At 43.8% G+C, this 14037-nt stretch overlaps 1 protein-coding gene across 1 annotated transcript in view; it reads left to right on the top strand.

Moving 5' to 3' along the window:
• Positions 1-3341: 3341 nt before the first annotated feature.
• The window catches only part of WDFY2 (WD repeat and FYVE domain containing 2), a 60541-nt gene continuing 49845 nt past the window's right edge, over positions 3342-14037 (top strand). Inside the window, exon 1 of the mRNA XM_058825380.1 lies at positions 3342-3529. Coding sequence (XP_058681363.1) covers positions 3393-3529 — 137 coding nt within the window. The 5' untranslated portion in view covers positions 3342-3392. The remainder of the gene's footprint in view (positions 3530-14037) is intronic.

Below are 14037 nucleotides of genomic sequence, written 5' to 3'. Positions count from 1 at the left end.
TGAACTCCAATCAAGACTGCAGATAAGGAATTGGAGAAAGTCCTTCAAGACTCTGATGCAGTATAAGGGCATGGAAAGAGGCTCCACTGTGTGTGAATGCATCACAGCTGCTTCCCCAGGGTGTTCTGTCCTCACCCTCCTGCTTAGAGGCAGGGACCCCAATTCTGCTCTATCCCAATCAAAAGAGGGAAAATCAGCTGGCCTCAAGGACAGAAAGGCAAAAACTAACAGAGGGATGGATGTTTCATTTATTGTGGTGTCATGCCAGAACACCAGAGTAAGGGAAATGACACTAAGAACCAAAGATGAGGTAATATTACTTTGATATAAAGTAAGCTGCATTTTTTAGCTTGATTTTCATTCTGTCTTACTAGTGGATACACTCTTCCAAGAAAGTTCACATAAACCAAGCCTACCTACTAGGCAAGAAATGATGTCATCATCACCTTTAAATGAAGTCATCATATAATTTTTGCAATTTCCTGCAAAAAGCAAATACCAAGGAGCATCTTATAATTCTTAATCCTACAACATTTTTTAATCCAGAAAAATAACTGAAAAAGCTTGCTTTTCTTGGCTTCAGATTCAGATACTAAGTTGTCCTGCTTTCAGTCCTAGCAATATTTTTAATCCATGCAATCTGACCTGAAAGCTATGACAGAAAATGAAAAAAGTTATTCTAGGAAGTATTTATGAGATTTATTTGCTTGATTTTTCTTTTCAGTTATATGGGGAGACACTTTTCTAAACTACCCTAGTTTTTCTTCTCTAAGTTCTCATTAAACTTGATGTCTACAGCAATTCTAACTTTGTCTGAACTGTCACACAAGACATGCTACCACCTTTCTGTCATTATAGGAAAATTGTTTTTAAAGGTGTTTTATTGTTTTGTGTGACAGTGGTAGACCTGGGAGAACACTCAGGTCTTGCTGGTAATTTCCATGCCTTTTCCACCATCACAATACTCTAAGTCTGTCAGGGAGAATGCAAGAGGAAGCTCCAGGTTCTCACTTTGAAATCATTCTATTTCTTCTCTGTCTCCCATACTCCTTTCCCCAGGTTTCCATACATTACTTTTTCCTCCATCAGTCTTAGAAAAATTGCTTTTGTGTGCCATAATTTCTCAACCCTATCTCCCTATCTCATCAGGGAGAGTAGAGCACTGACCTCAAGTTTGCACACCTGGTAAAATGATGTACTAAACCTCAGGACACCTTTCTATTATTCAACTACTTCCCTGGTCTTGCAGAGGAAATCACCATTACAGATAAGCTTTAAAAAATGCTCTCAAGAATTTTATCTTGAATAGCCACCAGAATTCTGGAATCTCTCTTACATTGTGTTGTCTTTTTTTTTTTTTTCCTCTCCTTCCTTTCTCCCCAAAGGTTAACTTATTTCCAAAGACCAACCATTTACATAAAGCATATATTTGATTTTATCATATTACTATTTCACTTCAGTCCAAAATGTATGCCTGCCTTTTAGCGTTTTCCTCTAAACAGTGTCTTAAAAACCTTGAAGGAATAGTGGAACCTGGGGCTGTTTAAGGATATAAGAGAGACAAGGGAAGATGATTGGGAAGAGTTATGTTTCAGCAGGCAACTGAAATAACTCCTTCCAGTCCCGTGACCCACACCTTTGCCTATCAAGACACTCATTTTCTCAACTAGATTCTTCCTTAAAAGCCTTTTTGGAAAATGAATTCTGGGTCTCCCAAGAGAGACAGCACTGCAGCCTGCTGTCTCCAGCACACACTCAGCCCCTGTTTATCTGGCAGTGATCCAAAATGCCTAAACTTGAGAGCGAACTACTGCAAGGTCAGTAGACCTTACCAGACTTCAATTTAAAAGGCATTTTTAGATATATTCTGAAAACTAACAAGTGTATCAATCTTCAGAGAGTACCTCATACCTCACCAAGCAGTGAGACAAGCATTTCTATCTGTAGGTCTAGCCTAAGACTGCAGGATCATCCACAGCAGAAAGAGGGTGGGTCTTTGACTTTTCAACAGTAGCTCCCTTCTAAGAATGATGAGGAGGAGATATTATCTAGTCCAATCACACATCCTCAGGGAAACAGTTTGAGACTGCAGATTCATTTCCTGTAATCCAGGTGTTGCTGACCAGACCTTTCCCTCTACAGTACACTTGTGGACCTGTCTTGTTTAGTTGAGAAAGCTTAAATGTCTTAATGTGGTCCTGCAGACACTGCTGGTTTGTTTAAAAGATTACTAAATATCGTGAAATTTCATTTCTGTCACAAGGAATTGACTTTATCTTTCCTCTGTTGCCTCTGTCTACTACATAGAAGTAGACAAATCAAGATTTGTCCTATTGCAGATACTGCTGTGTTCTACTCCTAGAAAAAGACTTTAACCTCCCGATCTTGGATTTTTTTCATACCTTTTTTTTTTTCTTTTTCAGGAAAACCACTGCTCGTTGGGCTTAGTGTGGGTAAATGTAAAGTTGCAGCTGATATAGCGCTTTCCAATCTGCTGACAACTTCTGCAATGTAGGACAGCAGCTCAGACATTGAGCATGATTTTCCAGAATCTTTCGAGACAGATTATGAAAGTTTGGCATATGCCTCGGGAAGAAGCTGCCTTTTCACTGGTTTCAGCACAGAGCTTTGGGCAAGTGATCTGACTTTCCTGGAGCTCAATGAATCTGTCAGGAAAAGCGAGTGAAAAGAAGGCGCTTGATGAAAACGAGCTGCTGGAAGTCTGCTGCGTTTCCCTTGGGAATAAGCTTTCTGAAAGGGAATTTCTGCTGGCGCCGCGGCGCAGCCCTGCCTGCCAGCGTCCCTGTCTAATACAGCAGCAGAAATCCCATGTTTACCTTCAGTCCCAGGAAAAACTAAGATAGGGGAATGTAAACACAGGGGTGCAGCTACTTTTGCGCAACATTCCGCTTAATCTTTAGTCGTGGGGTTTTTTTGTGCCCGGCAGCCACAGCAGCGTGGGACGGACCGCACGGAGCCGCACGGAACCGACAGTCCATAACCGGGCACGGCTCAGAAAGGGGCGCGCTCCCCGGGCTGCCCCCGGGGCGAGCCCGCGGCGCCGGGAGGGCAGCCCTGGCGGGAGAGGAGCGCTCCCACCGCCGCCGGACCGCAGCTTTCCCTTCGCCAAGGCGCCGCTCCACAGCCCCGCTCTGCGAGATGGCGGCGGGGTCCGCCATTTCCCGCCCCTCCGCGCACCGCGCCCCGCCCGGCCCGGCCCGGCCCGGCCCTGCCCGCTCGGGGGCGGTGCCGCCGCGCTGTCCCCGCTTCCCAGGGAGCGCCCGGCTCCGGCAAGTCCCTCCTCCGCCTCGGCACTGCGGGCCGCCTCCCTCCCTCCATCCCTCCCCCGGCCGTAGCCTCCTCCGGCGGCAGCGGCGGTGCCCGCCGGCCCCATGGCGGCGGAGCCCCAGCCCAAGGCGCTGACTCGCAAGCCCCTCCTGCTCAACAAAGTGGAGGGCTCGCAGGATGTGGTGAACATGGCAGCGATAGTGCCCAAGGAGGACGGGGTCATCAGCGTCTCGGAGGACAGGTACCGGGAGCGGGTGTTCGGCGGGGCCGCGGCGGGGGTCCGTCAGCTCCCAGCACTGCTGCCGGTGATGGTGGCAGCGCTGGGCCCGCGGCGCGGAGTCCTGACGGTGATCCCCCGTCCCCGGCGGGTCCCGCCGCGAAGGGATGGGGGAGGCAGACCACCAGCATCCTTGTGCCACTGTGGACTCCCCCGCTCGGAGCCCGGGCTAGCGTCAAGGTGGCGGTGGTCCAGCATGGGGACATTGCTTTCGGCAGACACATGACGTCCCGGAGGGGAAGGAGCCTGGAGCAGGGTCTCCAGCGAAGTGTCGCGCTGTGGGTCAGGACAGTGACCGGGCTGGGGCGCCGCTGAAACTTGCAGGACCTGAGTGACTTTTCTTAGCGTGGGAAAAATGGGATTCGAGATCCCCTTCATCACGAGGATTGCCGGGCAGTCTGTGGAGATCTTTGACCTTGCCTGAAGATTGTGGTGGCATTGGCTGAAACAGTAGTTTTGGTTCCCGTTTCCCCTCTCCAAACGTTTCTTGGTAATTGTTTAAAAATACCGTGTATCGGCGATAAGATCTTGGAGTTAAATCCCGTGTTGAAAAGCTGCCAAGGAGGAGAATGCTTTCAGGCCCTTTAGCAGGGCTTTGCAGGGACGGAGGCTGCCCAGGGGCAACTCTGTCTCTTCTGAAAGAGCTCAAACTTAATTCAGCTCTGCAGCTTCAAAATTCTATCTTGGAAATCTTTTATTTCAAAATAAGTGTTTATTTTTCTTGCAGAATCTATAAATAGTTATTTTAGGCGGGGTTTCTTTGCAGCTCAGGTGTACTGTGTAACCTGTGTCCTAAGATTGAAAGACACATGTAGTTGACCAGCATGTCAATATGTTTTGATACTCACAGGTATTTGGATGGACTATTTCTCATGGATGCCTGTTCTGTCGAGTGTCTACTTTTATGTCTCTGCAGGCTTTCTGAAAAACTGACAATATTTTCTTTCATCTTTGTCCTCACTATGACTTAGTTTTCAGCTGTCAAATATGTGCAAATTTAGGATCATTTAAGTTCACCGAAGCTGAGGTCTCCAAGTGAACTCTCATATGCCTGCTTGCAGGAGGAGCTGAGCTACTTAAAACAAGTATAAGGTCAAAGGAACCTTCAAGTAGAGTTTTACATTGTTATGTGATCACAATTTTATTGTCTTCACATTTTTAATGTATTTAAAGTGACGTTGAATAAAGCTTGAGCTTGTTTTGGTTCATTGTAGCTTGTTAGGCTTACTTAGCCAATTCTTTTTACCTGTAGGAAGGTATTCCTGAACTTTTTTTCCTCTCATATAGATGTCTCTCTCAATTTTCCCTCACCTTAGCAAAAGTAAGTAACTTTAGTTGTTGATGACAGGTTGATGCTCCAGTTTGATATTTCTATGTAGGGAAGGGGATTGATGAGACATCTTTATTTCCACTGAGATGTCAGCTTCCATAAGCTAGCAGTGACAAAGAAGTCAGGAGTTTCACACTAGAAAAGTCTGGAGGTTCCCAGGCTATTTTCTGTTTAAAGGAATTAACCAGGTAATGTGCCTACTTGCGGGACTTGTTTGCAGCATCCTTGACATGCTATGACACAAGCTGTGATCCTGCCTTTTATTTATTCAGACATGAAGATGCTGGTTGATGGGTCTCTCATTTCCTGCTTGGATTAGCATTTCTATTGTAATTAAAAGATTAAGAGTCTAAAACTGACTTGGAAGAGTAGGAAGTTGGGTGTCTAACTTGCAGGTTTTAGGCTACCTGGGGTGAAAGCATAATTTGTCAGACTTTCAATACCCGTGTATTATGATTAGGCTTGTGCAGATCCTTATGGCACCTTTTCCTGTTTGGACCTGCCTTCTCCTGTCAGTGTTGACGTGGTTGTTTAATGGCCACGGAATGTGGAGGGCTTTTAGAGCTTCCTGGAAACTGTTAAAGATCGTTATGGTGATGTTATCTGTCCTTTTACTTGTTAACCAAATAAGTGAGTTTTGTCCACATTTCCCAGCCTGTGATATGCACTGCTCACATGAGGAAAATGTTCTGAAACCTCTGCAGAGAACTTCAGCTGGAATGACTTGACATCTCCAGCAATTGCTTCAGGCTGGGGATCTTCTGTACCTGAAGGAGGAATTGTTTTGCTGGTGAACGGCTGAACACATCATTATTGAAGTTGCTGGTAGTCTTTGCATACCCAACAGCTAGGTTGGTATGTTGGCTAGCCACTTTAAAGATTTTCTTTGCTGCATGATGTGGCCCTGTGCACCTAAACCTTTAAAAGCAGGAGCTAGCTTGGTCTCTGGACCCAATTTTGTATGGCACCAGTGTTATCTGGTTTTAAAAGACACAAAAGTGGTTTTAGCTTTGGCTGGCAGACATAGTCATGGATTATATAGCCATGCATGTTTGTAGCACATACGTGCATATATTTTAAGAAATAAAATTAAAACTATGTAATAATAGAGAGTGTGGTTATTCCTCATAAAGAAAGACAAAGTAGGGGGAAAAGAAGGAATTGGGGGGAGTAGGGGGCGAAGCAGGTTTACATATTTAACTAGATTCTCAAAACTTTGTATACCCAACAGGGTTGGAGTTTCTTTTTAGTATGTGTCATTTGTACAGGTGATGCACATAGTTTTTCTCTTCTGAATCCTGGTCACTTGTGATAATTGAGTGATGTTCATTGTGTCCTAATCTTAGTGGGTTTTCTAATTCTACATGTGGGCAAAATAGACTTATCTACAGTACAGCTGGTATGCCTTGGAGGGATAAGGTATTTTGTGTTTTTCTTCTAAGAAAAAGGATGCACCTGTCTAGACAGGTGAGAGTTAAAATAGTCACAAAATTTGATGTCCAGGAATGTGTAAATCTAAAGCAGGATGACTCTAAGAAGTTAATAGCTTTCATCCATGCTCTTTCCCTGCCATGGAATCAACTGAGATATATGTAGAGTCTTGAGTGATCCATAGCAGTGTATGCTCATGTGGAGCTAGAGTGGGATTTTCCTAATGTGCACAGCTGATCCTAAGCTGTCATCATCTTCCTCAGTGTTAAAAGCATGCACTTCTGTTTCAAAGTTGCACAGCACCTTGTCTTTTGTTGCCTTCAGAAGGAGACGTGGGTGTTGGGCATGTCTGAAAAGTAGGTCATTGGCATGTCAAGTTCAGACATATCTAACTCCATGCTCCAGAGGAGATTTAGTGTCATTAATCTTACCTGAGCATGGGATACGGTGGGACAAGGGCACTGACTCAGCCAGCTCTCAGTGCAAGCAGTTCTCCTGGTGCTGGCACACTCGTGTGTTTCTCAAGAGCCTGAAGAGCCTGCCAGTGCTGCGAGTGCCAGTTCAGCTGGGCCTCTGAGAGGTGCTGATCGTGTGTCACCCATGTGCTGATCGTGTGTCACCGTGCGAGACTGGCAGGAGGGGCTGGGTGTCGTCGTGGTAAACCTGCACTTTGCCAATAGCTCTCTTTTTACCCCTAGCTGGATTGTAAGTGAGGAAAACTTTCACAGAGGCTGGTGTAAACAGCTTTCCTGGTAATTACAAACTCTTGTCTGTGCCCTCTTGTGAGTGGGAGTTCTGTGCTCACTTCCATGCTACACACCTCCTAAATGTACGTGTTGCAATCAAGAACTGTTCTCCTTGAACTGTTAACAAGAAGTAAAAGTTTTCACAGTCAACTGAAAATTGTTAAAATCCTTTTGTTTTAAAAATGGGCATTCTAGTCTCTTGGTGACAAGATATAGGAGAAAAATATTTATCCCTTATCAGATAGCTTTTTTTTTGTGTGTGTGTATTAAGGGAGTAGAGACCTTTGTCTTCTCTATTACCTTGTATTATCTTAAGTTCTTTTTGAACTCAGTTGTCTCAGCTTCTTCATAGGGATCACTGTATAAACAGTGAGCCCAGACTGCCTATCTTATTAGTGTCTTCATGTCACATAGAGAAAACTATGCAGAGTTTTGTATTGCTAGGTTTGGTTTACAGTTTGAGGATTTTAAATACAGATGTGAACTTCAGCTGTTGTCCAAGGCTTGTGTTCTGGGTGTGCTAACGAGCAGGTTTTTTAGGGGGCATGACAACTTAATGTCCATCTTGTGTAAATGAAAATCTCTTTGCTAAACTAACAGTGGACTGGGAATGGGAATATGTGTATGTGACAAGAAATGTGGGAGTTGTCTTTGGCTTTGTGCTGACATGACTTCTAACATGGAGAACCGTGATCTTTCCATCCTCAAGTATATCAAAAGCAATCTTTTTCTCCTTGCGGTTTTCCTGTCCAGATCCAGAACATTGAGCATACAGTGTCATAGTTCATGCCTGTGAAAAAGCTCTGATGGAAAGGTGGGATTCTTCACACAGTGCTGTATTCAAGCAGGGTGCAAGGGCCCACAGACCCTTGGTAAACTGAGTTTCCTTTCTCCTGTGGTGGAAAGTGATTGCTTTGTGGTAGAAAGTGATTGCTTTGCCCAGCAGTGTGGTTGCTGTACAGGTCTGTAATTCTTATCTAAGCACAGGGTTACATCACTGATTTCTGCTCTGCCTTGTGTGTGGCTGTTGGTTCACAGCAGAAGTGCAGGTGCTGTGAGAACTGATTTTGTTGCTGTCTGTGTGTGTTTATCAGTCTAAGCCTGTAGGTTTCACACCCAGGTGATTGCAGTATGAGCAGTAGCTCAAGCAAGGCAGAAGGTGTGGATGCTCTTTTCAAGTGTAAAAGGACTTGTTCCTGCCAGGAGGTTCTTTAAATTTTGGTAAAAACATTAGTCACCAATAAAATTGTTGATAGGAATTGAAGAGACCTAGTGCCGTAGATGGAATTTGGTTGCTCTCTTATTTTGTGTGTGTTTTTAAACTAAGTTTTTTGGATATGTCGTAATTAGATGAGTATGTGTTTGGAATAAAGGTCAGGGTGGAGGTTAGTGCTGGCTGTTTGCAAGGAAGAAGCGGATGCTGGCAAGAGGCTTAAGAGAGAAGATAGGAGGTCCAAAAGTGCTTGGAAACAGACATTGTTGCAGATGTTGAAAAGTACTTGTTCCGGATTTGACTAACATGTATCCTGTTGAGATGCCAAAATCTGAGACTAGCACATAAAATGTCCTGCTGAGTGCTTGTTGGGAGTGATAAACTCCACTTATTAACTCGTGGGAGACCTTGCAACGTTGTGCTTTTTTACTCTCTGCGCCACTTTCTGCCACCGCCTCTTGAGGTTTGTCCGAGGTTGTGGATCCCTTGCCTTAAAGATGCTCTCCTCCTGTGTGTCAGTGAAAGATTTAAAGCTCAAGCATTTAGTATCATCTCTCTGATCTGAGCTGTCCTGAAACTACTAGCTCATGTAGGTCAATGCACAGATTGATGAAACTTCTTCAGTTGCGTCGTTCTGAACTAAGGGCCCCTGTGATGAAGTTCATGTCTTGATTTCAAGACAACAGCTGCAAAAATGTGTTCTGATGTGACTTGGACCCAGCTTCAGCAGCACAGTTGGGCAGCATGATAGAGTGGAACCTTAGGTGCTTGAGCCTTTCGAGTTAGGGGTGCAACGGCTTTTAGTCTCCTCTCTGTTTTAGAGATTATTCTTTCTATAAAAGGTGTGAGTGAATTTCTCTTATCTTACAATCTTTATTTGAAATAAGAAGAGCTACTTAATACATCTTCTTTTAACCTTCTGATAGCCTCTTTTTCTGCCTGTTGCTGAACAGTGTTCTTGATGCAGCAAGTTTTGGGATGATGCATCTGCTTCCCATATTAACCAGTTCTCATTTTTCTGCTTGTCTTCCCTGACCCCATCTTAATTTCCCTGGCATTTGTTTACACAGAGACTGGATCTCTCATCAGTGTCTCACGTCTCTCAGGCTTGGTGACCTTCCCCTGCAGTCTCTCCAGTTCTGCAGCTGAACAGTGCTTCTCACCAAGAGGGGACTGACTGCACAATGCCACCTCTGTGCGTGGCCTGTGGACCCTGAAGGAAAAACAAATGCCAGTTATGGAGTCCATGCAGGACAGAGATGGCATATAACTAAAAATGCACTGTTGCAGGAAACCTATTGGTTTTTCTCCTCAAGATAAGGATGTCTAGAGGAGGCAGCGATGCTGCAACACAAAATGGCTGCAATATCTTAAACTAAAGGAATTGCAATGGTTTTGAAGCTACTGAGCTATTTAAGTAAGGCTGACCTTTCATTGTGGGTCACTTAGCAGACTGAAGCTCTCAAATAGCATGTGACCATTGTAGCACAATAGAAATATGTCAGTAGCTTGTTTGAGCTACTTTACACTATTTTGTTTACTGAGACAGACTCTTTTCTTTCCCTCTCTCCAGCTGTGCTGGTGCCTGCATGGTATCTGCCAACACTGATCTGTGCATAGATTTCCCAGCAAGATCTTTTAGCTATGTGATACTATGTGGAAGAGAATTGCTCAAAAGTGGCACAAGTTTTGTAAAATGGTGTTTGTAACAGCCCTGAGAGAAATCAGAAAATACTTGGCAGCTCATAGATCAAATGGAAAGGAGAGAGTAGGGGGGCATAATGCTGGCACTGCGTTGGTGCCTCTTGGTGCTTCCATGGTCAGGAGCTCTAAAAGCTTCTTAAATGATGAGCAGTGCCCTAAGGGGAGCAACTGGCTTTTGTACAAGTATCTTCTGTGCATCACTGTGTTCTGTGCACTGTAACCTCTCAGACACTGAAGGATTATTTACCTAAAAACACTGCTTTGCTCTTTTTTGCTTCACACTCTGCCGAAATATGAGTGGGTTTGTATAAAGCTTCGGGAATCTGCATGTATTTGCCCAGGGATTTGATAAGAATTGCAGCAGTCCATAATGCAGTCTGTTGCAAGACCAGAAGCAAGAAAAAACACAGCTGTTTCCCTTCTGCGTACCGTGTGAGGAATGATGAATACAGCCATGCACTGCTGGATGTGACAGGATGGCATGGGGCACCATGGGAGGGAATAGGAGCAGCAGGGATGGAGTATTGAGGATGCATAGCAGGGTGCATCCTGTTCAGCAGAGCCTTGTCCTATGGAGCATTTTAAGAAAGAAAACAAAGCTTCCTTCTTTATACTTTTGTGAGGTAAAGAAATTATGTGAATGGGAAAACTGTAAAACAAACATCCACACAGGAATTGAAGGTACCCTTGCAAGCAGTTTGGGTGAGTGGCTGGAGCAATCCTGGAGAAGGAAAGGGACAGTTTTGTGAAAGAAGAAGCAGGAGAGGGCAAGTTTACCAGACAACCCTCCAGGCAGGGACCTTTAGATAATAACAAAGCCATATGCATCTCTTGGGGTTCTTCATATGTCACAATCTGCATGCCTGATGGCTTGAAACTGTGCATAAATAATGACCAAAATTGATATTGGACTGTCAGGAAACAAATAATACATTTTACAAATTAGACTGTGCCAAAATTTGAGATGGACAAAATACTGCCTTCATCCTCATGAGAGGGAGAACAGTTGTGGAGGCTGGGCTAAAAAATGTGTTGTTTCAATTTTTCTCTTAGTCAGGCTGCAGGAAATAGCATTTTGTAACTAACCTTGGCCAGACTTTGAACATATGGGCTTTGCTTGTCACATCATGTGTATTCACCACTTAAATTAAGTTTTTCAGGGAACTCTTAAGGTTTGGAGCACTGAATCGAAGGCGATGCCAAAGCACAGTTCTGGGTAAAAGAACTGCTGTTCTGCTGCCAAGTTTACTGCAAGTTTTGTCCAATGTTGTCTTTTATTCTCCAAATCCTGTACCATACCCTCCTATTGTGAGGTGAAAGATCAATGTACTTAGCAGGTTTTTGCAATAACAGTAGTGATCGATCAGCCCCAGAAAGCATTGCTTTTGACCTTTATAGGAATGTAATCATGGTTTCATTAGGAGTGGAGTCCTGTGGAGAGAAATCTGAGAAAAGGCTGTCCTAATGTGAAGTGGCCTATTTTGCCATCAGGTTGAATTATCTGGATTCAGGTGACAGAACAAGTACAGTGCTTTGTCCTTAAGGGATATGGAGAGAAGATCCTTGCCCATTTTGAGAACGTGAGAGATGAGATTTTGCACCTCTAGCAGTGAGTGCAAATGTGGTAAATTTACCTTTGGCTTCAAATTCACTTATAATAGCAAATAAAGCTTTAATTGTATTCTTAAGAAGGAGGTGCATCTGCTTTGTGGAACACTTTGTGAGACCTTTAATTTTGCACTCATTTTGCTTATGTGCCAAATTATCCTCACTTTATAATTTTCTTCTTGATTCTAAGTGTTATTAATCAATATATTCTCATTCCCATACCCCATTCCTTTTCCCCATCTGATACAGAGAAAAACTCAGCCTCTCCTCTCAGCTCTGTGTTTTGCAAGAGCAAATGTGGGCTGTGGAGTCATCCAATCAACGGTTCAAATTGACATTTCAAAGGCTTCATGTTTTGCAGCACCATGTGCATTAGTTGTATAGAATAAAAGTAGGATTTCCAAGGAGATGCTTTCAGCTTTATGGCAAGTGGCCTGTGGTCCAGCCTAGCTTTTGCTGCATGCAGGGTTGGCTAAAGGCAGCTGCGGCATTTTGATGGCAGTGGAGGTCCTCTACACGTCTTGTCTGGATTTAGGAATCATTCCTTGGCTTCACTCACTGTCAGCAGCTCCGCCAACAATAAGCAGTTGTCAAAGGATGATTGTCCTTCTGCAGTTACTGAAAGTCCAGCAAGAAAGGTCATGCCTGTGCTATTCTCCAGCATCAGGCATATAGCCCTTGTGCCTGTTCTTGTCATGTTGGTGCCATTGCTTCAGACTCCTGTGGCACTTGATCAAGCTTCGCCTTAACCTGCTTTCTCCTGGCCAGGAGCTTAATGGGAAGTGAAAGGGTCTTGCTGTGAATAGTCCTGTGTTTTTCTGCTAGAGATAAATGTTCTCTATGCTTTTAATCTGCCATGGGAACAATTTACTTTAGCATAGGCAGAAACAAATACTGATAAAAACTAGATATCTAAGTAGGGCAATGTGGTAGTACTAACATGGGGAAAAGAGGATTGGAGCAGTGTCAACGTTAATTGTGCTGAGGGCAGAGGGTGAAGAGGTAATGTATCTGTCAAATCAAAATTGACACCTTTGACTTTATTGGCTCCTGATACAATTTAATTACTGAAATTAAGAAGTTAATACTTTTTGCAGCAGTCAAGTGACGTATTTTATTCTGCTCCATTGAGACCTATGTCCCATTCTGTCAGAACAACTACAATTCAGCCTGAAAAGAGTATTTTGGGTCTACTAAAGCCTTGCCTGGGCTGTCATGTGTGTTGCCTTAGCAGCTGGGAGTTTTAGTGCTGTCTGATATTACCTCAAGTTTTCTAAGTTCTGTTACATCTGAAGTTTTTGAGACTGCATGAGCTGGCATTGGCAGCTAAGAATGGACCTATGCTGGATTCCCTCAGGCAGGAGCAAGCAGGGAAAGCAGTTCATGTAAGAGTATCAGCTGCAGTGGGTGGTAGACCACTAAACTTGGCATTATGTGTTACATACAGGGGTTGGTTACACAATGTATAGGCACAAATCCATTTCCAATGAAGAATTCAGTCTCTTCTCTTCAGGAAATTAATCAGACTTCATAAACTGATCTCTTCTTGGTAACTTCTGTAACTGCCAGTAAATGAGTGCAGATAAATTAATCCATCATCATGCTTTGAAAATATTAACTGATAAATGATCCTGCCAGATTTCCAGCAGGGACAGACCCATACAAACACTGAACTTCCAATGTGAAACTCTGATCTCTGTTGTTGCCAAGTTTATTTGTAGCCAAAAGGCCAAAGCCCATAAAATTACAGCGACCTCTCTGTGGTGCTTGGAATATCATGGCAGTCTGAGCTGTGAAGCACCAGCAGGTGGATGGGCTGTTGCAGAGATCTTCTCTCAGCTGTTCTGTAGGCAGGATTTCTACAGGCTGCCTAGCTGCAGGCTTTGCTCTGGAGGAGTATTTGAGACCTCTGGTGTTTGGCATTTCGTCTTCCCTTTTGCATACTCTTTATGGTTGCTAATATGGTTGGGGAGCACAAGACCAGGGGAAGGGACAAAATCCCTTGGTAGCTTGTACCACTAATTTAGGTTCCAAAGTGTTGATTTTGGAGTGGAAGATGAAAAGTAAGGGTAGGGGTTTTTTTGTTAAATAAGAAGTGCTGTGAATGCTGTTGGCCAAGGTCCTTCGGTTTCCAGGAATAAACTTTTCCACAAATACTGCTGCTAACCCATATTATATTCCAGAGAAAGGAGTAGGAAAAGGGAGCTGTGAATGTACTGATTGTTTAAAAAAAAATTACATGCTGTAGTGGCTGAAAAATGCATGACTTTCATCTGAATTCTGAAAGCTCCTCTGTGATTTCAGATGCTTTTGCTCCTTCTTTCCCTTCTTCCTTTGTTCTTTAGTAGATGAGAGAGAAGCCTGGTGAGGATTTCCTTAGTGAGTTTTTGTGACCAGGAAACCAAGCCAAGAAGTTGTCATCTCCAACTAGTTTCATCCA

Source organism: Ammospiza caudacuta, chromosome 2, assembly GCF_027887145.1.
Source record: "Ammospiza caudacuta isolate bAmmCau1 chromosome 2, bAmmCau1.pri, whole genome shotgun sequence".
Taxonomy (NCBI): Eukaryota; Metazoa; Chordata; class Aves; order Passeriformes; family Passerellidae; genus Ammospiza; species Ammospiza caudacuta.
This window is presented reverse-complemented; position numbering and strand designations above follow the sequence as displayed.